Source organism: Hirundo rustica, chromosome 14, assembly GCF_015227805.2.
Source record: "Hirundo rustica isolate bHirRus1 chromosome 14, bHirRus1.pri.v3, whole genome shotgun sequence".
Lineage (NCBI taxonomy): Eukaryota > Metazoa > Chordata > Aves > Passeriformes > Hirundinidae > Hirundo > Hirundo rustica.
This window is the reverse complement of record NC_053463.1, coordinates 936,973-962,678: the sequence shown is the minus strand read 5'-3', so window position 1 is coordinate 962,678 and position 25,706 is coordinate 936,973. Positions and strand designations below refer to the sequence as shown.

The 25,706-nt window shown below is 61.0% G+C and overlaps 1 protein-coding gene across 4 annotated transcripts in view; it reads left to right on the top strand.

Annotated features, from left to right (window-relative positions):
- Positions 1-467: 467 nt before the first annotated feature.
- Positions 468-25,706, top strand: part of ARHGAP26 (Rho GTPase activating protein 26) — a 103,993-nt gene continuing 78,754 nt past the window's right edge. For all 4 annotated transcript variants that reach the window (XM_040078076.2, XM_040078075.2, XM_040078077.2 and 1 more), the window contains exons 1-9: positions 468-692; positions 17,351-17,446; positions 18,361-18,422; positions 18,743-18,814; positions 19,872-19,973; positions 21,579-21,689; positions 21,929-22,033; positions 22,709-22,838; positions 23,158-23,258. In XM_040078076.2, coding sequence (XP_039934010.1) covers positions 539-692; positions 17,351-17,446; positions 18,361-18,422; positions 18,743-18,814; positions 19,872-19,973; positions 21,579-21,689; positions 21,929-22,033; positions 22,709-22,838; positions 23,158-23,258 — 933 coding nt within the window. In that variant the 5' untranslated portion in view covers positions 468-538. The remainder of the gene's footprint in view (positions 693-17,350; positions 17,447-18,360; positions 18,423-18,742; positions 18,815-19,871; positions 19,974-21,578; positions 21,690-21,928; positions 22,034-22,708; positions 22,839-23,157; positions 23,259-25,706) is intronic.

Genomic DNA, 25,706 nt, shown 5'->3' with positions numbered 1-25,706 from the left:
CCCGCAGGCCGGGCGCGGGATTCCCCACGGCGGGGCAGGGCAGGGTCAGGGGAGGATCGCGGCAGGGAAGGAGCGGGTCAGGGGAGGAGCGGGCCCGGGGCAGGGCCGGGCAGGGCCGGGCCGGGGCCGCCGCTGCGGAGCCGCCTCTGCCCGGGGCGGGGCCGGCCCAGGTGCGGGAGCGGCGCGGAGGGAGCGGCCCCGCCCCCGCAGCCGATTGGCCGAGCCGGCGGAGGAGGCGGGGACTGGCGGTAACGGCGCGCTCCCATTGGTCGCTGGCCGGGGGGCGTGTCCCGGGCGGGCCCGGCCCGGGCGGCGGCCCCAGAGCGGCGGCAGCAGCTCCGCCCCCGGCGCGGCTCCGCTCCCGCCGCTCCGCCCGGCCCCGCTCCCGGCCCCGCTCCCGGCTCGGCTCGGCCTGGCCCGGCACCGCGCTCCCGCCGCCCGCCCGCGGCCGGCGGCCGCGCGCCTCGCCCTAAAAGCCCTTCCGTTTTGCGTTTTCCGCGGATTTTTTGCGCGCTTTCCCCCCGCCGTGCCCGGCAGCATGGGGCTGCCGGCGCTGGAGTTCAGCGAGTGCTGCCTGGACAGTCCGCAGTTCCGGGAGCGGCTGCGCTCCCACGAGGCCGAGCTGGACAAGACCAACAAGTTCATCAAGGAGCTCATCAAGGACGGGAAGTCGCTCGTCGCCGCCCTCAAGAGTAAGTGCGGGGCTGGGGGCGGCCCCGCGACCCCGAGACCCCCGCCCGCCCCCGGCACGGGGGCTCCTCCATCCGGGACCACCTGCGCCCACCCGCGTCCCCCCCCGCTTGCTGTGCCGAGGCCGGGCCGTGGGGACGTGCCTGGTCCTGCTCCTGGTCCAGCGGGACGTGCGCGGTGCGCCGGGATGTGCCGGGCCGCGCTCCATGGGACGTGTGTGCCCCTGGTTCTGGACCATCAGCACATGCACGGGCCTCGCCCTCCCTAGTCCGTCGAAACACGTGTGGTGCATCAGGGTGGATCCATGGGGATGCGCGGGGTTCCGGTCCTGGTCCATCGGGATGTGCGTGGCCATGACCCAGTGGGATGCGTGTGGTTCTGGTCCCGGTCCACCGGGTCCCGGTGCGTGGCCCTCGGCGGTCACATCCTTCGGGAGCGGTTTTCTGGGCTGGTGGGTTGGTGCCTCGCCCCCTCTCCGGTTTGCGCTCTCTGCTCAGGGTGGGCGATGCCCGCAGCCCCCGCCGTGCCTCTGCCCGGGCTGACCCCTCCGGTGCTGTCCTCTCCCTCTCCACGGGGAAGGAGAGGTGGTTGCAAAGCTGCAAACCAGTGGCGAGGGGTCTGGGTGGGAGCGGGATTCGGCTGTGCAGGGGCTGGGGAGACCCTCACCCGTGGCTGGCAGTGTCCCGCTCCTCCCCCGTGCCCAGGCTGGCCTGGCTCCTGTCCCCACGGCCGGGGTTGGGGGCACCCCATGGCTACCCGCTGCCAGCGTTGGGTGGGCTGTGCCCTCGAGGTGCTGTGCTGGGTGCGCTGCTCCCCGAGCTGCGGCTCTGCTTCTGCTGTTCCCTCATGGGGTCATTTGGGTTTTTCTCTGTTTTTAAGTCTCTTCGGCCCAAATCACAGGGCGCTTCCCCATGCAGGGGGGTGCCTGCGCCCAGCACGTTGGCAGCAGCGTGGTCACCTGTCTGTGCCACGGGGTGACAGGGGCACATCACAAACACAGGTGCAGCATAACTGCCGTGAACCAGCTGGGCCGGGGTCGCTGTGGGGGCTGTGGGACAGTGAGGTCACCCCAGGGTGCGCGGGCAGGTGATGCTCCATCCGTTCCCTGTCCATCCCCAGAAGGGCTGATTCCTGCTCCCTCCCCTTCCGATCTCACACCCAGCCCCATGGGTGTGATCCCTCTGTGCTGAAGTAGCAGCTGCCAACATCTGGCTTACAGGGACTCCCATTGTACCGATTCTTGGCATTTGGGGCTAAAAGAATCTCAAACCTGACAGCTGTGTGCGCGTTTATGGCTCTGCAGGTCTGAGCTGTGTTCTGCTGTGGAACATTTGCTGAAGGCAGCAGTGCCTGGCCCTGCCTGTAGCATTCATTTTATCCCAGAGCAAATCCTACAGCGTTACTCATCCCAGAAAATACATTTTGGGACTGAGCTGCTGGGTTCCGAGGCATCTCTGGGCTTAGTCAGTTAGCTTGTAGCGCCCTGGCTGAGGTGAGGGCTGTGCTCTCGCCCTGGGCACGCTGTGTGCAGGTATTTTGGGGTGTGCTGTGAGCCCCATGGGCTGGTGTGAGCTCGCGGTGGGCTCCTGGCCATGGCCGTGCCGCACGCCCCGGGCTGCCCGCCCCGGGCAGGAAGAGCGCTCGCTGGCCTCGGGAGATAAGGATGTTTTTATGGCTGAATTGTTTCGTAGCTTCTATTGAATGTGTTCCTGGATTAGCCCTTAATTCCTGCGCGGGGCCTGGGGGGGAGTTCCTGCGGTGCCCAGGCTGCAGGGACAGGAATAACGCTGATTCTGCTGGAGAGCAAATCAGTGCCCAGGCGCCCTGCCTGCCCTGCCGCCGCCTCCCCGGCACGTGTGGCACGGGGGACGTCCCCAGGGCGCCCTGGGGAGGGTTTGGGGCATGGGAGGCTGGGAAGGGGTGTCCCCTGCCTGGCTGGGAGGCTCGGCCCTCTGTGCACCCTTCTCCTGCTGTGGGAGTGACTTCAGTGGCTGTGCAGGTGCTTCAGGCTGTGGTGGCTCCGACTGACCCTGCAGGGCCCTGGTGCTGGGTGGGATCTGGGCCGGCTCTTCCCACGTGTGTGACAGCTCCGGGTCTGACGTGTTGCGTGAGCCCTTGCAGCCGTTGCAGTGTCCAGCAGCCGGGATGGAGGTGCTCCGGGGTGAGGAGCTGCTGTGCTGCCTGTTGCTGCTTGTTGAACCTGTGTCACTGCTGCAGGGGCTGGGATGTCACCCCTGGGAGCCAGTGCAGGTGGCATCTGGGGGCCATTCCCCACTCTGACCAGGTGCTTGCTTTTCTTAACCGGCTTTTATTTTTTAGTGGTGTTTCCAAGTGGTTTTGGTTTGTCTCCCTGTGGCTGGGCATGGTGGCCTTATCTCACAGCCATAGTCTCCTCAGCTGTTGTGACACGTGGCTGTGGAGCTGGGCAGGCCTGGGGGCAGCAGACCCCTGGCTCAGGACATCACTGTGGAGTGAGGGCTTCCCAGGGTGTCTGAGCCCCTGGGCGGTGTGACAGCCTCACGTAGCAACCGGAGTTACGTGAGGTCTTTGCAATGTCCTCTCTCGTTTTCCTTCCTCTTGCCTTTTCTGCTGTTCGTTTCACATCCTCTTAGTATGAGGACAGGCGTGGGGAGAGCATGTAAGTCTGTGTGTTGGTGAGGAGCTGCTGAACGGGGCACTGGAGAGGAGGAAGAGCCCTGGGCAGGAGCAGCAGCACCGGCATGCAGGGGTGGTGAGACTGGAGTAAGGACACATAACAAAGTCTGCCAGGGTTTGGTGAAGGGGCTGCTCTGCCCTGCTTCTGCCCTCAGTGTAGGTGCAGAGAGAAACAGGAACGATTCGCAGCGCTTTCTCCTTCCCTTAGAAGAAAGAATAAATTCAGGAGGTTGAAAATGATCCTCATTTGCTGAAGGGCTGGTCTTGCTAAATATTCTCAGATGCCAAGGGCATCTCTGGAGTGTGTGTGTGTGTGTGTGTCTGTGTGTACATAAATGCTGTTGGATCTTTTTCCCCCAGTGTGTTTCTGTGCCTGTTTTCATTGTCTCCCTTTGCTGCTTGGCTGGTATTCAGTGACCTGGTTTTCAGCAAAACGTGTCCCTCTTCCTCCCTGATCCACCATCCATAAATTATTCAGAAAGTTTTGCAGATGCAGAGACTTCAAGTGTAACATAAATAATGAACTCGAGGCCTGGATGCCGTGGAAGTTGTTCTCCGGCTCGGGAGCTGTGGTGACCTGGTCAGGACCAGGCACGCTGAAGGATTTTGTCCCTTTGCACGTCCCCGTGCCCGTGCGAGGGGCGGGCAGGCAGCCAGAGGCCTGTCCCTGTGCTGGCATCACCTCCAGCCGCTGTGCTTCATGGAGGGGGAGCTGGAGCCCGGGCGCTCCATGGTGATGTGGAGATGCCCGCAGCTTGCTTTGGGAAACAAGCAGCACCTGTGAGGATGGAGGATGTGGGGGTGCAGGGGCTGCCAGCCATCACCTCCCCTGTGCTGTAGCATGGGGCTGAGCCTGGCACCTTCCTCCACCTCCTCCTCCTCCTCCCCAAGCCCTTCTCCTGTGCTGCCATGCACGGTGTCCCGGTGGCGATGGGGCTGTCGTCCCCTTCAGGCTCTGGGTGCAGCCCGGTGCCCTGCCACGTTTCTGCTGGTTTGTTTTCCTTCCTCCAACTCCCAGGCACTAATTTGAAGCCACCAAAGGCGTCCACGCCCCGGCTGCTGCCATACTCCCACGGCACAAACTGCAATTTGTGTGCTGGGGCTGGGCCGGGGCTGGGGGGGCTCTGTGAACCCCCTCCCCACGGGGCACACGGGCTGCCTGTGCCATGCCCCGGGCTCCCACGGGAAGGGCGGAGGTGCCCATGGCCCGAAAGGCACAGCTGGGCTGCTCTGGTGTTTTGGATCACTTTTCCTGTGGCTGTTTTTTCGGCCGTGTCGCCGCAGGGCTGCGACCGAAGGGCTGATGCTGGGGTGGACGTGGGTCCTGCAGCGCCTGGGACCTCCTCTGGCCCCACGGGCTTCCCGGGGCGGATGCCGTGGCACTGTCCCACGGCTCTCATGCCAGCAGTGCCCCCCAGCAGCGTGTCCCACGCCGGCTGTGAGCGGCTGGGGTTCTCAGCTGGTGGTGTGCTGCCGGAGAGCTCCTGGCCGTGCCTGCAGGGTGTGATTGCAGTGAGCTGCTGACCCCTGTGTGCCTGCACCGTGCCGGGGTGGCTGCTGTGACCCGTGCTGCCTCCGTGGGCAACGCCAGCAGAGCTTTTGCCGCAGCTCTGGGGGTTTCCTGGGACGCGTCCTGCTCCGAGGCTGCGCTGCAGCTGGGAACCTGAAGTGGGGCGGTGGGGTAGCTCCCGGCGGTGCTGGCGGTGTTCCGCACCCTGGGATGTGCTTGCACGTGGGTTCTGCTCCCCGTCTTTCGGCACCTTGGTGGAACCGAGCCTGTGGGAGGTGTCTGTGCCCACGGTGGCTGTGTGCCCACGGTGTCTGTGCCGGCCCCGCTGGAGCCGGCGCTGGGTCCGCAACGCAGTGGAAGCGAAAGCGAAACTTTTGCCCGGCGATTACTTAATTCCCTTTTTACACAAACGAGGCTCCTGCGGGTGATAAGGGACCGTGACGATTGCCCACGTTGCCACTTTGTCACTTTGTCACTGCTTTTCCCGCCCTGCTCAGCCCTGGTCCAGCTCCCTCGGTCCCTGGGAGTGGGTCTGACTCGGGTGGCAGAGGGCAGGCAGGTAACAGGGTGCTGTGCAAAGTGCCCTCGTGTGCTTCTTCAGGGAGAAAGCTCTGGAGTGTGCTGGAGCATGATCCGGTCTGGGGCTGCTCTGTAACCTGGTGCCATCTGCGGTCACAGGTCCTGGTGCCCCTCGTGCTGGGGAGAAGCAATCCAAAGCCCATCTTAGGTTGTTTTCATCCTTTTTGCTCTTCTGGTGGCTGAAGAAAACAGTCACAGCCCAAACCTTCTCACCAGCTTTGCAGAGAGGGGAGGGATCAAGGTTCAGAGGTTTAGGTCTGGCTTTTCCAGGCACGGCCCCTGTTTGTGCAGGTGCAAACCCGAGTGCCCGGAGCTGCGCTGGGCTCTGCAGGCTCCTGTTTGGAGGAGAAGCAGCCTCGTGCTTTCTGGGGGGTGCAAAACCAACAGTAGCCGCCCGGCTGGGTTGCTGTGACCGCTGGCACTGCGTTCTGCTCGGGCTGTGCCATAGAAATGGTGCTGGGCTGCTGGCACCGAGCGCCACTGCCCACGGCTGCCAAGGGGAGACACCTGCACAGCCCGGCCCGTGTCCTCCCAGCCCGGGGAATCACTGCTTTGCGGCAGGGGAGGGTGTCCTGGAGCATCCATGGAATGCTCGGAGGTGCAGGGGGTCCCCCGGGCTCTCCCTCTGCCTCGCAAACCACAGGGAAAGCACGTGGGTTGGGGTTTGGCTGGTAAAATGATTTACTTTGATTTTTTTCCTGCTCTGTTCACCCAGCCGAGGTGTAACGTGGGTCTCCTGGGTCAGGGTGCGTTTTTTTCCCCTCTTCATTCCTGTAGGAAAGATTTGGTGTAGGGAATACTTTGAGCTGTGCAGGAGGGACGTGGTTGTGGCTCAGCCAGTCCTGCACCAGCAGAGCCCGAGGCACCAAGGACTTCTCCTTTGCATGACCTGTGTGGCTTGTGCAGCCACATCTTTAATAACTTGTCTGGGATTTCATTCAAATGAGGGATAGGACAGGTGCTAATACTGTGCTTCACCTTTAGCACAAGTTGATCCTCCTCTTCCTCCCCAGTGGAAATCAGCAACAGGAACGTGTTGGGAGATGCTCTTTGTGATGCTGGGTCTGCACCATGATCCCTGTTGTGCCGGCAGGGCTGGCTCCAGAGGGCTGCACGCTTGTCCCACCTGGCTCTGCCTGAGTGTCAGAGGGAAACTCTCCCGTGGATGCTGCGGTGTCTCCCGCGTGTGCACGGTGGTCGTGACCCCTGCGGGAGGATCCTCGCACCGTCCCCAGGGGGATCCCACCCCAGCCATGGCCCCAGGATGCTGGCAGGTTTGGGCACTGATGGTGGGAGCCAGGGAAGCGGGGTGGGCTCCTCGGGTGCAGCAGCAGGCGCGGAGGGGGGCTGTGAGGCGTGGGGCTGGGCTGTCGGCAGCACTGGCAGGAACCTGGTGAGCACAGGGGTTGGGGTGTGCAGCAGAGCCCGTGTTGATGACTACAGCTTTTACATTGCACTCGTTAACAGGGCTGGGAGATCTCTGTAATTGGGAGCGTGCCACAGAGCACCTCTGGGCACATGTCCCGATACAGGGTGGGGACAGAGCCCGGAGGGGCCGCAGGGCCTGCACTGAGCACGTGTCCCGTGGTGGGTTAAACCCAGCCTTTTGGGATGGCAGGGGATGAAGAGCAGCTCTGGGAGCAGGGGCTGGCACTGCTGGAGCTGCTGGACACTGAGAGTGCACACCTGTGTCCAGGGAGGGGCTCTGAGCAGGGGTGGGCCAGGGAAGGGGGTGTGAAGGGCTGGCTTGGGTGTCCCTGTGTTCCTCCAGCACCGGGACTCACCTACATGCTGTGTCCCGCTCATGCTTCCAGCACGGACAGATTTCCCTGATTTGGGTCAGGAGGCTGTTTTCCCGAGGCTGCAGATGTGCTGGCACAGCTTGAATCATCTGTCTCCATTTGTCTGTGCACTGCTGCCAGACGGAGAGGTGTGTGGCATCACCTGCGGCGTGTGTGGCACCGCCCTTGTGCCCTGGACACGGGCTGGGAGAGGTGGGCTCTTCAGGTTTCCTTTTTTCCCCCCTTGCTTCGCTGCTGGCAGCTCACAGTGAGCTGGGAATGCGAGTGAGGAAATGCCGTTCCCATGGTTGCCGAGGGGAGGGTGGGAGGCAGCGGCGGTGCCCGCCTGCCCCTGTGCTCTCTGCAGGTTGGCACACGTGGTGCTTCCCTGGCTGGTTCAGCAGCAGGGGTGGCATGGGGCGAGTTGATTCTGCCCCTGCTGTCTGCCAGATACCTCCCTGGATGGCAGAGGGGGACCACCAACCCCTTTGTTTGCACCCTGTCCCCGCAGGCACCCTAAAATCACGGCGTGCTTCTCCCTGACGCCCAGGAGCAATGCCAGCGCCCCTGCACGAACGGGGCAGGGCTGCTCAGGGGTTGGCATTCCTGCACACGGCAGAGGGGCTTCGGTCCCCACACGCGTCTGAGGGGCAGCAGCGGGGCCAGGCAAACCCTGCTCACATTGTGCTTCTGGTCTGGGGTGTTTGGGGCCCCTGCTGAAGCATCCAGCAGCAGGACAGGAGGGGACAGGCTGGGGGACAGTGGGGACAGGGTAGGGGACGTGCTGGGGGACAGTGGGGTCAGTCTCGGGGACAGTGTGGATGGGCTGTGGATGCCTGCATCCATCTCTGGGTTTGGGTTGCTTCATCCCTCGCTTTTCAGGAGCGCTGTGATGAGTTGCTGTAGCGTGACCGTGGTGGGTGGGAGGGGAGGCAGAGCGAGGGGGAGCGCGTACGGGGAGCTGCACAGCTTGTTCGCTCTGCCGTGAATCATCCCCGTCCTCCTCCGCCGGGCACGCGAGCGGCTGTCACCGTGCCGGCGGCGACAGGGATGTTTTCCCCGTTTTCCGTGTTTTCCCGGCGCTCTCCCTGTGCCAAAGGTGCCTCCGCCCGCTCCGTGCGAGCGCTGGTGGCCCTGGGCCCGTGGGCTGCAGACAAGGGCGGCTCTTGAGGGCATGGCCCCCGCCGTTCGTGGCAGGGATGGTCTCAGGTGCGGCTCGCAGGAACTGGGAATCGCTCTCCTCTCTCGGCTCCCGGCGGCTGATGGGGTCCGGGGGGTCACGGCGTGCAGGGGTGTGCTGGGGACGCTCTGTGGCGTGGGGACCGTGGTGCCCGTGGGGAAGGGGATGTCTGTGCCGCGATGCCAGCCGGGTTTCTGGCTGGTGGGAGGCGCAGCAGCCTCCGGACCATCTGCCTGTGGCACGTGGAGACGCGGGGAGCGAGGGACAGCCAAGGGCTGGGTGCTGCCGCCTCCCCATTCCCCACACTCTGCACCCTCAGGCAGGGCTTGGAGCAGCCTGGGACAGTGGAAGGGGACCCTGCCCATGGCAGGGGCTGGAATGGGATGAGCTTTAAGGTCCCAGAGCAGTCTGGGATTCCATGAGGCACGGCGAGGGGGGTGTGGAGGGTTCTCTGGGCCGAGTGACCTGTAAAAAGAGCTGGCGTGTGCCCTTTCCTAATAACGCTGCCTGGTGCCGCGTCCCTTTGCTGGTTTTTCATTCTTTTTCTCGCTGAAGCAGCGTCTGTCCAGAGCGGTGCCCTGGTTGAGTGCTGGTTGCTAAGCAATGTTCTACAGAAAAATCCCAACCATTGCAGAGCAGAGCGTTGGGAGTCTCTCCCACGAATTCCGGGAGAAAGCCCAGGTTAAAGGCGGTGATTTCTTCCTGGAAAGGGTGGTCAGACGCTGGCACAGGCTGCCCAGGGCAGTGGTGGAGTCACTGGAGGGGTTTTACAGATGAGGACAATGGTCAATGTTGGCTTTGGCAGTGCAGGGGGAACAGCAGGATGTGAGAATCTTTGAGGGTTTTTCCCACCTAAACTATTCCACGGCTCTGTGCTGCGCCCTGGGCTGTGCATCCCTGTCCTCACCCTGCGTGCCTCCCTGTGCTCTGCTGGAGATTTTAATTTATGATTCTCTTTTCCTGCCGAAGCAGGAAAAATTGACTCACTTGCCACTGATGTTCCTGCAGCACAGTGGGATTTTTCCTGTTCTTACAGCTGAGGTGGAGGAGCACCGGCGACGAGAGGATTTCCGCAGCCTCCTTGGGAGGAGGAGGAAGGAGGTTGTGCAGAGCTGCTCCTGGAGGGGCTGGGAGCTGACCCCGCTTCCCTGCGCTGGCTGTGGGCGAGAGCAGGAGAGGGGGGACAGGGGAGGCACTGCCCCGTGCCATGGGCTGGCTGGGATGTGCCAGGAGGGTCTGTCCTGCCCGCAGGGACGGGGCCTGGGTCCCCTCCCCGCCTGGGGCCGCATCGTCCCCTGGGGACCCCAGTGCTTTGGTGCTGCCCCTTGAGAAATCAAGCCCTGTGTCCCACCTGTTAGCTAATTAGATTTAATAACAAGCTAATCCCGAAGCGGGGCCAGTGCCTGAGGCAATCTGGGTGTCTGGCAGGGGCTCTGCCACAGCCCCCCCGTGCAGGGACCGCCCTCCCTGCCAGACCCCCTTCTGCTCCACTAATGGGCATTGCCTGGGTCAGGAGCGAATTTCTTCTGGATTAGTGTCCTCTAAATCGATTAGCTGTCTCGGGCAGGGCATTCTGTCCTAATGAAATGTGATTCCAGGCTCCAGTCGATGAAATATTGTGGTAACAAGGGTAAAGTCATCTGCGGCCTTCCTGTGGGTCTTGCCGGGGTTTGGAGAGGAATCACAGAATTACACAATGATTGAGGATGGAAATGACCTCCAAGATTATCAGGTCCAACCTGTGACCCGTCACCGTCTCGTCAACCAGCCCAGAGCACTGAGTGCCGCATGCAGTCCTTCCTTGGACACCTCTGGGCGTGGGGGCTCCACCACCCCCTGGACAGCTCCTTCCAAAGCCTGACCGTTCTTTCCAGGGAGAAATGTCTCCTGAAGCCCAACCTGAACCTCCCCTGGCACTTGGAGGAGAAGGCCTGGAGGAGAAGCTGCGGTTGTTGGAGCAGTGTTATGCTAACAGGGACTGACCTGCACTCTCCAGTGAGGGAGCTGGGGGCAATGGGGAGCTAAAAAGGAGAGTGATGTGAGTAAAACACAGCATTTCCATGCTGCCCTGGGAGGCATCTACCCACAGGTGTAAGGCTGGAGGCATTTACATGAGCTGCCTGGAGCAGGGGCAGTGTGCAGATGGAATTGCGATATTCAAAATCCTTGTTTTGGGAATAGCGGTCAGGGGTTGGGGTTTGAAGGTCAGGCGCTCGGTGCAGTGGGACAGCCGTGCTCAGCAGGTCTGGCATCTCTCTCTCTGAGCCAGCACTGTGCCCAAATCCCTGGCCTGGTTGGGACACCGGGATTTTCCCTGCCGCTTCCTCGCCCGTGCAGTCGGCTGCCCGTGGAAATGCCAGCCGGGCGGTAATTTTCCATCTCATTGCCATGTCCCTGATGTTTTCCAGGCACTTCAGCCGTCGCCTGTGTTTGCTGTTTGGGTGCATCCCTCCTCTGTGTTGGAGGGGTGAACATTTACCCCGGCTTTTATTCGGGGACCTTGCCTGCTCCCACCTGAGCTCCCGTTGCTCCCACGCCTGGCTCCCTGCCCGGCAGGCTCTGCGGCCGCAGGCCGGGCCGGGGGGTTCTGCCGTGAAACAACACCAGGATGTGAACAAAAATAAGCACGGGGAAAAGTGCCAGACGTGGGAGCCGGGTGGGGAAGTGGAGAAACCCCGTTTTATTTTGTTTTGCTGCTGTGTGCACGGAGCACTCTGTGTCCAGCACAGGAGAGCGGGGATGGCGTCCGGGGGACGCTGCCCTGTGCTGGGGGGCAGAAGGGCTGTGCCCCTCCGGGAGCCGTGGGCAGCGATGCTCTGCGAGGGCTGGGATGTTGCCAGGTTCGTGCAGAGCAGCAGGAAGCCCCCTGGGCAGGGGTCACCACGGGCTCTGCTCGGCGCTGGGGCGTTGTGCTGGTTCTCTACACGGGGGTGGCAGCCTGGAAGCTGCCTGCCAGCGTGCTGGCACCTGGCTTTGGGCCCTTTACCTCCCAGGGCCATCCTGGGGTGCGTAGTGGTTGCCAGTGCTGCCAGGAGGGCTCTGGCAGGTCCGTGTTCCTCTGAGCCCCGCTGCTCCTTGCTGGGAGTGAGGGCTCTGTTGGGCTGTGCCTCCCTGCAGCTGCAGACATCTGTCTCTCAGGCTCTCCAGGAATGGGAAGCCTTTCCGGGGGTCGTTTACATCATTCCTGGGTTTTGTTTCCTGCGTGTCCTCTGCTGCCTGGCACCTGTGGCTGCACACCCAGGAGCTCCCTGGCCCTCCATGTGCCACGGCTGCCCTTTGTCCCCGCCCAGCATCATCACCTCTGGCCGCTCTCCCCACTGTGGTGTCTGAGCCAGGAGCTGCTGCAGCTCGTTCAAATAACCTGATTAATGCAGGGCCAGGCTGTGCTGGGCACAGAGCGCTTCACTGTGGAGTGGTTCCTGCTGAAAAGTTCTGTTTGGGCAAGTGGAGAACATCATCCAGGGTTTTCCACGTGGGAGTCTCCCAAGTCTTCCTTTCCTGGTGGCATGGAGAGGTCGCTGCTTGATGCCCAGTGCTGGAGTCCCTTCAGGTGGGACCCTTGGTGAGGGGCACTTCATTAACTGTGTCAGGGACACTTCGTTAGCCCATCCCTGCCTGGATCAGAGTGTCACAGCCCCGGTGACACTCTGAGGGGGAAGGCAGAGCTGTTTCGTGAGCTGGGCTTCTGCAGTGTCTCAGCCACTGTGAGACAAAGGTCTGCCTCACCAAAGTGGCTTTGTTGCAGTGTGACTTGATGGGCAAGCGCTAAGGAAAGCTGAACAGGAATGATGGAGAGAGGCTGCAGGACCTTTGCCTCTGTGCAAAGCAGGCTCAGCACCGGCCTCGGGGCTCCAGAGCCTGAGGAGTCCAGGGCTGACGCATGGTTGAGAGGTGGGGCAGGAGGGCAAGGGTTCTATCTGACCATCAGCCTCCTCAGACCAGGGGAGAACAGGAGAGGGGCTGGAGCACGGGGAGTGCTGCTGCAGGATGTCACACGGGACACGCTGGACTGGCAGCTCGGGCCCTGATGGTCCTTGTGGCTTCGCTTCCCTTGCATCTCCGGTGCCTTCCATCAGGAATCTTGGGAAGCTTTGCAAAAACATCCTGGCCTGGCGAAGCTGCCAAGATAACTCAGGCATTATTGATTTGGGGGCGGCAGGATGACGTGGCCGGGGTGCTGGGCTGGTGGGCAGCCGGGGATAATTTTAGCTGTGCAGCCAGGCGGTCCTTCCGAGGGATAACTTTGTTTTTCACGAAGCGCGGAACCTTTATCTCTCAAAATATCGCAGAAATAATTCAGATGTGAGCTGCTGTTTGAGCCTGGTCAATGGTGCCATTCAGCCCACAAAGGGTTCTCTGTCCCCGTGGCAAACGCTGCCGTACGGAGCCACGTTGGGAGTGGGAATGCAGGCAGATGCCTCGGCTGGCAGCAGTGCCCAGCGCTCCCCTGGCTGCAGGCAAGGCTGAGCTGCAGCTCTGGCACCTCCTGGGGCATCCTGGACACAGCTCCAGGCTGGTTTGTGCTTGGTCACGTCTGAGCGGTTTTGGGTTTTTCGCGCGGTTTGTAGGGAACGAGTGTTTGTAAACTTTCCGTGGCAAGAATGAGGAGGTGAGATTCGTCCTCCCTGGGTGTGCTGCTGGGACAGGGCTCAGCTGGAGGCTGTGTGTGTGGAAAAGCACCAAAATGGGGTCTGGGGAGCTGCAGGGCCACGTCAGGGATGCTCTCCCTGCCTTGGGGGTGGCTGCAGGGGCTGTGCCCGTGGCCCTGCTCCTCGGGGTCACCTTGCTGTCTTTGGCAGCCTCTAACCTCCCTCTCTGGCGTGTGCCAATCCCCTCTCCATAGGCTTTTGTGCAGAACATGACGGCAGAAGCTGTGCCGGGGGTGGGCCGGGCTCTGCCCATCTGGTTTCATACATTTGCTGCTGATGATTCAGAGGGGAACCTGCCAGCAGCTGCCGTCCCATCCTAAATCACGGATTAACTCCAACCACCTGGTGGAGAAGTTGTTTAATAAACAAATCAGCGCTAATTCTGTATGGAAGTGGCTCTGGGACCGGGCCAGGCCCAGAGCACCGCGTTGTCTCACGGGAGCAGGGCTTTGCTGACCTTGCTGGGAAGCGCAGAGAGGGGATTTGAGCCTTCTGGAGCAAGCGAAGCGTTTCATGATAGCTGCCCTGACGCTTGGTGCCGATCCCAGCGCTGCAAGGGCCGGGCCTGGGCGGGTAAAACTCCAAACTGGCAGCTGCAAACGCTGTTTTCAGGCATGAGCTTCTTGCTGCTGGACTCCTGCACGAGCTGCGGGGCCAGGTTGGGTGAGTGCCCCGTGCAGAGTGCTCACAGGCATCCATGGGGCAGTCCCAGCTGGCCATCCCCAGCTCTGACCTTTCCCAAACCCCTTCCCTGGCTCTCCCTGAGCTGCAGGAGCGCGGTGTGACCCCAGGAAGGGGTGCTGTGCTGCAGCCCTGGCAGGCTGTGGGCACAGACACCATATTGGCAGGCTGTAATCCGGCTGGTTTGGCTGCGAATTAGAGCGGCTCGTCCCTGGATTACCCATCCCCGTGGGCCCTGGGGATGTTCTGAGCTGGCTGGGGGGGCTGTGGAGGTGATGCCAGCGTGGCCAGGCGCTGTGTCCTGTTCCCTGCAGCCAAGTGGGGGCTGTGAGCGGTGCCCCCCCAGATCTTGGGGCAGGGGTGCTGCTGGTGGGGGCTGGCATTGTCCTCCTGTCCCTCTCCGGGGGCTTGCAGGGGACAGACGGCCCGAGCCTGCTGCTCCTACTGTTCCTTGCTGCAGGGGAAGGAAGGGGCAGGAGTCTCGGTTCCTGTTGTCCACTTGAACATTAAATATAGGCTGTGAAGCAGTTTTCTTTGCAGGAAGTGTAGAAATCCCGTTCCGTGTGAGCACAGCCTCTGGCAGAGCCCCGAGCTCGCCTTGCAGCAGCATCCTCTGCTCCCCCTTTGCAGCAGCATTAACCCTTCCCGGCCAGACTCAGCCCGAACACCCATCCTGCTGCCCCTGCCCCTGCCCCGGGTCCAGCTGAGCTGGAGCTCTTTGCTCTTTCCAGCTTATGTGGCACACTGGCTGCAGAGTCAGCTCTGGGGGAGCCCCCAGCTCTGAGGCAGCAGTTTCACTTTTCCCCGGCTGATCTGATCTTTCCATCACGGGACCGGGCAGCAGGACCGGGCAGGGGGGTGTTTGCCCTGCTGACATCTCGTTTCAACGTGTTGTGGTTCCCCTCGGTGGTTCCTGGGGTGCAGACCTGGCAGGAGTGGGGTCACCCCCGCAGCCCAGGGCGCTGCACTCAGGGAGGAGCGTTGGGAAATCGTCACACTTCCTCTTTCAGTAGCTCCAAATTCCTTTGGAAGAGGCTTTTTGTGCAGAAAGCAACCACTTCAGGCTCCTTGCAGTAACAGCAACCACTTCCCAGAAAGACTGAGCTCTTAGCTGAGGAGGAGGAGGAGGAGGGGGCCACAGGGAGCTCGAGGCGCTGCTGGTGCCTCGCAGGGCTCCTGGGGGCTCGGGGGGCACCTTCAGCCAGGTTTGGAGGGAGCCCTGGAGCTGGAGGTGCTGGGATGGAATTCAGCCAGCAATTGCACAGGTCCCTGGGTGCAGAGCGAGGGGGAAAGTGGGGGCACCCCTGGGGTGGGAGTGAGGGAGCAGGGACAGGCAGAGGGGTATCCAAGGCTGCTTCCAGGAGAGGCTGCTGCCCTCTCACCTGCTGGGAGCCCTCCCCCTTCCTGCTGTGTCCGAGGTGGGTGGCTGGGATGCATCACTTTTAAAAGGACATTTTATTGAGGTCCTTGGTTGCTGTAGCTGTGCAGATGGACTGGTGTGTGCCAGGTTTTGTCACAGGGGCTTTCCCGAAGGGATTGTCCCATCCTCACCAGGGAGCCGTGGCAGGTGATGGTGGTGATGATGATGATGATGATAACTGCAAGCTGAGCTGGTTGTGTTGCTCGGGCAGGAGGATTTCCCAGGCTTTTTGTGGTGGTTTTCCCTGTGGCTGACCGATCAAGCCAGCAGAGGACTTGGAAGGAAAACTTGCCAGCCCTTGGTGCAGCCCTGCTGTGACTCTTGTGCGGTGCCCAGGTGTTTCTTTTTGCTCGTGTGTGAGAGGAAGCAGCAGATTCTGTTGAGCCTTTGCAGGATTTGGGGTTTGCCTGTTCACAGCCCTGGGGAAGGAGAGCCCTCAGGAGCTGAGGCTCGTCGGGGGCTGCCCTGTTCTCCCTGTGCCTGCCTGCTTCAGCTGCAGGGGTATTGTCACAGAAGGCAGTTGAGGGGTCCCAGCTCTTAGGAAGGGGGGATGCTGGGGCATGGCTGGGCCTGAGTGGCCCAGGGACGGCGATGAGGCCCCACTTGGGTGCCCCTCTCTCCTTTTCTGGCTGATCCTGCTGCTAATTTTATCCTTTATCGCTGTCACTCCAGGAGTTATCTCCTGCTCCCCCTGCCTCTCCCGTGCCTATTTACGAGCACCTTGGGCCATTGCTGTCGCTGCTGCTGCCTCCAAAGGCTCATGCCTGGTCCCAGAGCCCTCGGCTGCTCCTCACTCTCAGGTGGAGGAGAGGGTGACCCTGCCCCCAGGAGCTCAGCTCCCCCCAGGTGTTCATCCCTGTGCTCCAGCCTCTCCAGCAGAGGCTGGGGGAGAGGAGATATCTCCTGAGATCATGGACATCATCTTCGTGGTTATTCCAGGGCAGGCAGGAGGGACTGGCTGAGAGTCCCCGAGCCCTGCTCTGGTGAGGGAGGGAGGCTGCTCTGCTGCTGGCACCACATGGGAAGGGAGCAGGGAGAGCTGCACAGGGCTGCCCCAGTGCTCTTTGCCCTGTGCTGAGCTGGAACAACCCCTCCCACCCTCCCGAGTCCCTCTTCTCAATCCTGCCCAGGAGCACCTGGGAAGTTTCCCCAAAAACTGTGTGTCTTGCTTCTGAAGGTGCCAGTGGGGACTCCCAGCAGCTGCAGGCACGGGAAGGGTGCAAACCCAGGCTGGTTCCATCCTCCAGGGAGCAAAGTGCAAACCTTGTCATGTGTGAGCCTTCTCCTTGAAGAAGCCCCCTCTGTACTTTTCCACTGGGAGAGCTCCCAGGGATTTCCCTCTCCCTGCCTGCTCGGCTGGGTGATTTCCTGCTGCCTTAGGAGGCAGCTGTGTGAAGGCAGCCGGGGCTGAACTGGGCAGGATTAACCCCAGAGCTGTCAGCAGCCATACCGGGAAAACTGCTTTAATGCTTGGAGAAAGTTGCCAACTCCCTTGTCCCACGGGGGAAACAGAACACTCGGGCTCTGGTGTGGTTATCTCTTGGCTCTCGGTGTCTGAGGGGAGGAAATGGCCTTTGCGTGCACACACATTTTCCACCGGCGCTGGGAAAGGGAAAGAAACCACGGAATTTTGGGCTTTGGGTGAAGAAATGCCGGGGGGAGTGAACGCTGTGCCTTCCTCACTCGGGCAGCGCCGGTGGCCTCGCAGTGCCCGGGGCTGTCTGCCCGTGCCAGGGTAACAGGGCTGCCCGGAAAAGCCAACCCTGCATCCCCTCGGGTCACTGCCAGTAAGAACTTAATAGGATCCAGATCTGGGAGAGGATCTGCAGCTTGGGAGGCAGCAAAGCTCTGTGCTGCTGCCTCCCCTCACGGCACAGGTGCCATCTCCTGGGGGCAGTGTCACTCTGTGTCACCATTTCCTGCTGCCCCGTGGCTCTAGGTCTGAGCTCTGCGGTGGCTCTTCTGCTGTTTGGAGGTTTCATCTCCTGCAGGGTGTTTTGGGGGTGCTGACAGGGACCCCACAGAGCCCTGGCCCTGGGCTGGGGCAGAAGGGCAGCGCTCCGGGGCTTCCCTGGTGCCAGGAGTCCCTCACACGGGTCGCTCTGTGGGTATTTCCCGGCTGGGATCGTGTGTCTGCCTGCATCCTGCTCCTGGGGGACTTTCCCCTTGGTAACATCCCCGTTTTCCCTGCTCCTGCTCTCCCAGACCTGTCGGCCGCCAAGCGCAAGTTCGCGGATTCCCTCAACGAGTTTAAATTCCGCTGCATCGGCGACGCCGAGACCGACGACGAGATCTGCATCGGTGAGTCCTGGAGCCGCACCCCGGGGGCCCCCACGGCTGGGAAACACACACCGGGGCACCAAGGGGTGCAGGAGTTTGTCTGGGAACAGAATATTCCTCCTGGTTCCACAGCAGCAAAGCCTTCCGCAGGGAATCGGTCGTTGCTTCTTGGCCTAAACCTGTCCCTGCCGGATAGGAAAGGGAGAAGATTGCCCGCGTCTGAAACCATCGCAGTCAGCTGGATGTTTTGCACTGGAGAGGAGAATCTGGAGGTGGCTGTGGCTGGATGCACTGCAGGGGGCTGTGCTCTGAGGCAGGGGAGCAGCAGCCTCGCTGCTGGAGCACGGGATCCTGCGCTGGAGGGAATCAGCAGAGCCGAGCCTGGCAGCGCTCCCTGAGCTAAGCCTGGCTCTGCCAGGAGCTTCTCCTGGCACAGGGCGGTGGCTTCAGCCTCTTCCCTCTCCCATCCTGCTCCTGCCCCAGCTGAGCTTTTAGAGTTTATTGTGCACATCATCTGGAGCCAGGAGAGCAAAGAAGCTTGAGCCCTGATTTAGCTTTGCTTGTTTATTTGTGCCTGGTCCTGGCAGAAGCAGCTCCTCACCCAGGTCTCCCTGGTGCCGTGCCCGTGCCGGGGAGCTGCCCCTCGTGTGCTGGGCATGGCTGGAGGCCAGTGCTGCTCTCTGGTTGCTGCCTGACTCTTGGGTAGGGCAGGTTTGAGCTGAGGGTGTCGCTCTCTGGAGAATGAAGCCTGGTGCTGGGGATGCTCTGCTGCCAGTTGCTCCTGCAGGCAGCAGGAACCTTTCTAGGGAGAGAGCAAAGATAACAAAAACCCCCAACCCCCCCCTGCCCAAAACACAGACAGATAAAACAACCCCTCTGAGCAGTTTCTGTCTTTAGAAACTGCATGTTAAATGCTGGCTTGTGTCCCTTTCCAGCCAAGTCTCTGCAGGAGTTCGCCACGGTGCTGCGGAACCTGGAAGACGAGCGGATGCGCATGGTACGGCCCCGTGCGTCCTGGGAGCGGGGGGTGGTGGCACCCAGGACCCCCTGGTGACACCGACTGCCTGCCCCAGCGCTCCTTCCCTCGCCTGGGGTGGAGCTGCAGGGGAGGGCAGGGCAAGGAGAGGGTGGGCTTGGCCGGGAAACACTTGAGGAGCATCAGGAGCGGAGAGCTGCTGTTGGAGAGCGGCGGTGCTGGTGCTGGGGGGTCACAGGTTGGCAGGGACATGGGGTGAAGCCTGCGGGTGTCTGTGGGAGCGTTTCCACGGCAAAGGCTGTGCAGCAGCACAGCTGAGCCACGCCTGTCTGTGCCCCCAGATCGAGAACGCCAGCGAGGTGCTGATCACGCCGCTGGAGAAGTTCCGCAAGGAGCAGATTGGGGCTGCCAAGGTAACCCAGCCCCTGCCCCCGGAGCTGGCCAGGGCCTGGCACGCTGCAGGATGGGCTGGGGCACGGGGGAGGCACTGTGCTGCTCTGGGATGGACACGGGGCTGATCCAGCTCCTGGGAAGTGCCTCAGTGTTCCGAGTTCACCCACAACCAAATAACGTGCCATGGGCCAAAAACTGCGTGCCAGCTGGAGTGAAGCTTTTTCCTTACTCCAGGGAAGAGTTAGGATTTTCTTGGAGGGGCTCACGTTTCCCTGAGCCCCCCAGCGTGCACTCCCCACCCCAAAGCATCGCTGGGGGCTGCCGGGGAACTCGGCCGCTCCTGGCAGGACGGGGAAGCGCCGGCGTGGCTGAGAGCGGCTGTGAGACAGCCTGGCCCCCCCTTCTTCCTTTCCTGCCTTTGTTCTGAAATGAAAACCACTGTCTGTGGCTCCCCTGTTGTTATAACAACCTGCTGCTGCCTGCAAGCAGCTCCTGCCAGCGCCCGGGGCCGCGTTCGCATGGCAGCGGTGCCCGGCCTCGTGCCCCCAAAAACAAAACGCAGAGAGGAATCCTCAGAGGGGAACTGCTTGTGGGCAGGAGCTGGCATGGGTTTGGTCCTGGCGTTGTTGGGGTGGCCAGGCCGGGAGGAGAGGTGCGAAGGAAAGAGAAGTTGGCATCCGTCATGCCCCTGCCACGGGAGGCACTGTCATTGTCCCACGTGGCACAGGGGAGAGGCTCTCGTGGGGGTGGCAGGGGAGGGGTGTGGAGCTGTGACCATGCTCCGTTTGAAAGCACTTGCCTCTCTCTGTTGTTGTTGGACCTGGAGCTGGGTGTTTTACCAAGCACTGGGCCCCAGGAGCAGAGGAGGGGTTCCCTCAAGCCCTGGGTTTTGGCAGCACAAGCCGCTTTCCTGTGGATTTTCCGGGCAGATAAAAGCAGCCTCACCTGCTGCCCCTGGGTCCTGTGCCACCTTAGCTCCCACCTGGCACTGCCATCCTGCCCGCTGCCATAGGGATGCCGTCACAGCTGCTCTGGGGCCCTTGTGCTCAGCGTCACACTTCTTGCTCTGCTTTGTAGGATGCCAAAAAGAAATACGACAAGGAGACTGAGAAGTACTGTGGTGTCCTAGAAAAGCACTTGAACTTGTCTTCCAAGAAGAAGGAGTCCCAGCTTCAGGAGGTGAGAGCAGCCTCTGAGTTTCCAGGTCTGGCTGTGACTGTGGAGAGCTTTTTGAATGCCTCACACAGTTTATAACAATGGTTCTCCTGGCTGTAAACTCATTTTTCCCCTCGTTCTGGCTGCGGGTGCTGGGTTTTCCCCTTTTCCTGTAATGAAGGGATACGGAGCTGTCTTGGTGAGTAAATCAGAGAGATCCCAAAATGGATAGCAGTCAGAAAGGAGAGAGGGTTTATAATTAAAGAGTGTAACAGAAAGGAACTGGTTCTGCTGCGGGCTTCCCGAGTGCCAGCACAAATCAAGGATGTCTGGTCTCCTTCTCTGCAAGTGGCTGCTCTGCTTTGTGCTCCGGGGGAGGAGGGATCGGGCTCAGTGCCTTAAACTCTTCAAGAGCCATCAGTGATTCAGGACGTGCTTAGCTGTGGTGACAAGTGCTCCTGCTGGATGAGCGTGCTGAGTTTTCAGCCACTTCTTTCAAGTCTGGAATTCCTTCTGCTGGCCCCGAGCTGGGTTGGTCCTGCAGGATGTGTGTCCCTGCCTTTGGGCACGGTGCTGGTGTGCTGCTGATCCCTTACTGGGGGCACTGGTGGGCAGGGGGCTCCTGTACCCAGGTGGTGGGACTGCGCCAGGGCTGGGGACTTGAGGGCAGAAATACCTGTGGCGATCATCTGGCAGTGAATCCGGGCTGAGGAGGGCTCGGAATCTGGGCAGATGGGGATGGGGAGGGAAGGATCCACTGGTGGCTGTTGGAGGGGGGATCCTGTGCCCTGGGCAGAGCACGGCCCTGTGGGGCTGCCTGGAGATGCCATATGGGATACAGTGGGATGGGGAGTGGGATGTGTGCGGGGTGCACTGTGGGATTCTTGTGGGGAGAGGTTTGGGGTGTGTCCTGGTGGCTGGATGCAGCGCAGGGTTTTGTTGGGATGTGTTTGGGATGTGTCCCGGTGGCAGGGTGCCGTGCAGGGTTTTGTTGGGATGTGTTTGGGATGTGTCCTGGTGGCAGGGTGCCTTGCAGGGTTTTGTTGGGATGTGTTTGGGATGTGTTCTGGTTACTGGATGCAGTGCAGGGTTTTGTTGGGATGTGTTTGGGATTTGTTCTGGTTACTGGATGCAGTGCAGGGTTTTGTTGGGATGTGTTTGGGATGTGTCCCGGTGGCAGGGTGCCTTGCAGGGTTTTGTTGGGATGTGTTTGGGATGTGTCCCGGTGGCAGGGTGCCGTGCAGGGTTTTGTTGGGATGTGTTTGGGATGTGTCCCGGTGGCAGGGTGCCGTGCAGGTGCGTTGGAGCAGCGCTGGCTGCTGGTGCCATCTGCTGGCATCTCCCCCCCAGCCCCTGGCTCCGGCTGCTGCTGGGAGGGCAGGAGGAGCCTGCAGCCCTGGAAGCACGGTTCAGGTGCTGGTTCCTGTTCCCCCGTGTGGCTGGATTGTGTGGGTTCCCTGGGTTTGTGTGGCTCAGACCCCACCGAGGGAGGGGTTACCTCAGGAAGAGGATTCAGGGTGGAGTTGCTGGGGCTGGAGCTGGGTCTGCTCTGCCTGGGGCTGTTCCCATCAGAGCCAGGCGTGCTCTGGCCGTTCCTGAGCTCGTGTTTCCCCTCCAACGCCCCTGCAGGCAGACAGCCAGGTGGACCTGGTTCGGCAGCACTTCTACGAGGTGTCCCTGGAGTACGTCTTCAAGGTGCAGGAGGTCCAGGAGAGGAAGATGTTTGAGTTTGTGGAACCTGTAAGTGAGCTCTCAGTCGGGCTCAGCCTGCACAAAACTGGGGTGCTGTGGTGAAACGGGGTGTGGGGAGCCCTGGCAGTGCAGGGGGGTCCAGCCTCACCCCACAGCCCCTCTCAGCAGGCCCACCGGGGAGCCCCTCCACCCGGGGGGCCGCAGGGCCCGCTCCCCTCGGCCCTGGCAGCTCTGGGTGCAGCTCTGGGTCCCTACTGACCGTCTCCATTTGCTTTTCCCCAACGCAGCTGCTGGCCTTTCTGCAGGGGCTCTTCACGTTCTACCACCACGGCTACGAGCTCGCCAAGGACTTCAGCGATTTCAAAACAGAGCTGACAATCAGCATCCAGAATGTGAGTGTGCCTGGGGTGTCCCTGTGCCCGGGGTGTCCCTGTGTCCGTGGTGTCCCCGTGTCCGTGGTGTCCCTGTGCCCGGGGTGTCCCCGTGTCCGTGGTGTCCCCGTGTCCGTGGTGTCCCCGTGCCCGGGGTGTCCCTGTGCCCTGTGCCTGTCGCTGTCAGTGTCTGGCAGTGCCACCTCACCTTCTGGTGTATTTTAATCACAGAATCCCAGACTGGTTTGGGTTAGAAGGGACCTTAAATCTCATCCCATGCCATGGGCAGGGACATCTCCCACTGTCCCAGGCTGCTCCAAGTCCTGTCCAGCCTGGCCTTGGGCACTTCCAGGGATCCTGTGCCAGGGCTGCCCACCCTCACAGGGAAGAATTTTTTCCTAATATGCAATCTAAACCTCTCCTCTTTTAGTTTCAATCCATTTCCCTTGTCCTTGACCCATGTCAAAAATCACTCTCCCTCTTTTTGTGAGCCCTCTTAAAGTTCTGGAGGGCCTTGCCAATTGTTGTAATATTTTTGTTTTAGCTTAAATCCCAGGCCCAGGAAGCAAACCTGGCCTGTGGCTGCCCTGGGCTCCCCAGTGCCATTTCCCACAGGGCTGTAGGGACCCAGCCCCATCCCGAGTGCTGCAGAGCCAGGCACGGGTCCCTGCACTGAATTCCTGCTTTAATTTGCAGACGAGGAACCGCTTTGAAGGAACGAGGTCAGAGGTGGAAGCTTTGATGAAGAAGATGAAGGAGAACCCCCACGAACACAAAAACATCAGCCCTTACACGATGGAGGGCTATCTCTACGTGCAGGAGAAGCGTAGGTGTCGGGCTGGGGGGAGCCTGGGAAGGGGTTTGTCAGGACAGGGCCACGAAGGCTGGGTCAGCAGGAACAGAACCCCTGGAGGACAGGGGCTGGCCCAGTGAGTGGGGTATTCTGTGGGGTTTCTGTGGGATTTCTGTGGGATTTCTGTGGGATTTCTGTGGGAATGTGGCAGTCAGGGGGAATCACTGCCAGTGCCTCGTAAAAGTCTTTTAGGTACAGGAGTCTGGCATGTGCAATGACGGTCAAACACAGCGGGTTCTAACGTGAGGGCACTGAGGCTGTGGTGGGCATGAACCCTGTCTTTGCTCTGCAGGTCACTTTGGGACTTCCTGGGTGAAGCATTACTGCACCTACCAGAGAGAATCGAAGCGCATCACGATGGTGCCCTTTGACCAGAAGTCAGGAGGAAAGGGGGTGAGTGCTGGCAGGAGCAGGGCTGTGTCCTGCCGGGGAACACGAGGCGCTGCTGGCTGCAGCTCTCCCGGGGCTCACGCTGTGCCACCTTTCTGGCAGGGTGGCACTGACGTGGTGGAGTGGGTCGTGTTTGTTCCAGGCTGAGTGGCTGAATGAGCTGGGCTCCTGGTTTGAGAAAGAAAAGACAGGGAACACCCAGAGCCCAGGGATCTTTGCCAGCCACTGCACCCACCGTGCTCCAGCTCCGTGGGTGCCTGCTCCCCAGTCCCTCTGTCCTGCTCCGAGGCAAGGACAAGAGAACCTGTTCATTATTCCTCCTTCTCCAGTGGCTGTGCCTCGTCCAAGGCCAGGCTGGACAGGGCTCGGAGCAACCTGGTGGAGTGGAAGTGTCCTTGCCCACAGCAGAGGGTGGAACGAGGGGAGCTCCAAGCGCCCTTTCCACCCAGACCATTCTGTGATGATCCCGTGACTTGGCCAAGGGAGTTGTTTTGTTTTGGACAGAGCGCCAGGAGAGCCTGGAGCTCCCCTGGGCCCCGAGGGGTGTGAGGAGCGGGGGGAGCAGTGGATGTGGGGAGCCAGCACACGCTGTGTCCCAGTGCTCCCAGGCTGTGTGCAGGGCTGGCTTTGCTCCTCTGTGCAGCAGGAACAGTGGTTCCTCCCCAGTGCTCCCAGCTGGGACGCTTTGCAAACGCAATCCCCTCGCTGGGGAGTGCCTGGGGCAGCTGGACAGGCTCCCACACGGCTTCCTGCTGGCACAGGGAGCCGGCTGTGGGCAGGGAAGCTTCCAAAATTAATTTCCTCTTGCCTCGGAGCATCTCCATTATAGCTCAGCATTAACATATCCCAGCCCTGTAATCATCAGAGGCTGTCCTGTGTTTTGTCTGGTCCCTTCCCATCCCGGGGCTCTCCCAGCACCCAGGGGCAGCACCCTGAGCCCCCCTCCAGGGCCAGGCTGGAGCCCCTCTCCGGGGCTGTGCTTGCACATGAAGTGCTGCCTGTGCTGGGGCAGCTCTGGCCGGGCTCCAGGGTTCTGTCCACCTTGGTGCCCTCCTTGGACACGTGGGCATGGAGCAGCCTGGGGGCTTGGGGCTGCCCTGCTGGGGATTCTGGGCTCTGGCTGCAGCGGGTGCCAAGGTGCTGCATGAGGAGAGCCGTCACTCGTGGGTCGTGGGTGGTATCAGCCCCTGGTGACCTGGGCTGTGGCCAGAGCTGGGTATTGGTGCCTCTGGAGCAGGGGCATTCCCTGAGTTCTGGGCAGGGAGATGGGCAGTGGGAGCAGCCTTGTGCTGGCAGTGGCCAGGCTGGGGGGCATCAGGGACAGGGCACTGCCACACCCCGGGGAGGAGCCCTGCAGGGAGCTCCCCTGTCGTCCTGGCTCTGTGCTGGGTCCCTTGTCTGGAGGGTTCTTGGTGAGTTAGGAACCGTGGGAGCACGTGAGAACAGTCAGGTAGCAGTAAGAGCTTCTCCCCAGAACGGGGCAGGCTCAGAGTCCCAGCAGAGGAGCACCTACAGCAGTGCCTGCACCACGGAGGGGCTTTAAAGCAGCCAGGAACACTGCTGCCATCCTGGAGGCATGGTGGGATGAGCAGGACCGCGTGTTAGGGCGTGCTTTGGTTGTCAGGAGCTGAATGATGGTGGCAGCGGGGTGGGGTTTGTGGATCAGAACCAGGGAGTCACCCTCCCTGGGGGCGTTTAATGGACATGCAGTGGTGGCACGTGAGGACGTGGATGAGTGGTGGGCTTGGCTGTTCTGGGCAGCTTTCAGCCTCTGTGATCTTAGAGGTCTTTTCCAATCTAAGTGATTCTAAATGTGTTTCCTGGAAAAGTGGTGATGTCAGGGAACAGGGTGGTCAGCCAAGGTGTCATCAGGAACAGCACAGAGAGCCCAGAAAAGCGTCTGTCTCCAGGAACTCCTTCAGAATTCATTTTCCCTGAAGTCATCAGCGGAATTTCACAGTTGCAGAAGTGTCTGCGCTGGCAGGGGCTGAGGCAGGATTTCCTCCAGCAGAGGACAGCAGTGCTCACAGATCCTGCCGGATCGCTGCTCAGCCCTCGGAAATCCAGTACAGCTGGGACGCAGGGAGGAACTCTGCACGGGAGAACGGTTTTGTCATTGCTTTGTTATATCATAAACATTTTAAGACAGGTTTGCTCCTGTGAAGAGTCCTCGTGTGCACAGTGCTGCCAAAAACGCAGCGTGGAGCACAAAGTGCCAGAGGGTCTGTGCGGTGCTGTTCAGCAATGGAAAATAAAGCTGATTTTGCCCCAAAGTTGTGGTCCAGCACTGCCTGCCCACGTGAAGGATGGGTTGTGTGGTGCTTCATGCACGGATTGAATCATGGGCCTCCTGAAGGGAAGGATCCTCAGCAAAGGTTTGGACTAAATAAGGGTAAAAAGACAAGTCCTGTCAGAGATATAAATAGACATTTTTAGCAGGGTGGTGTTGCC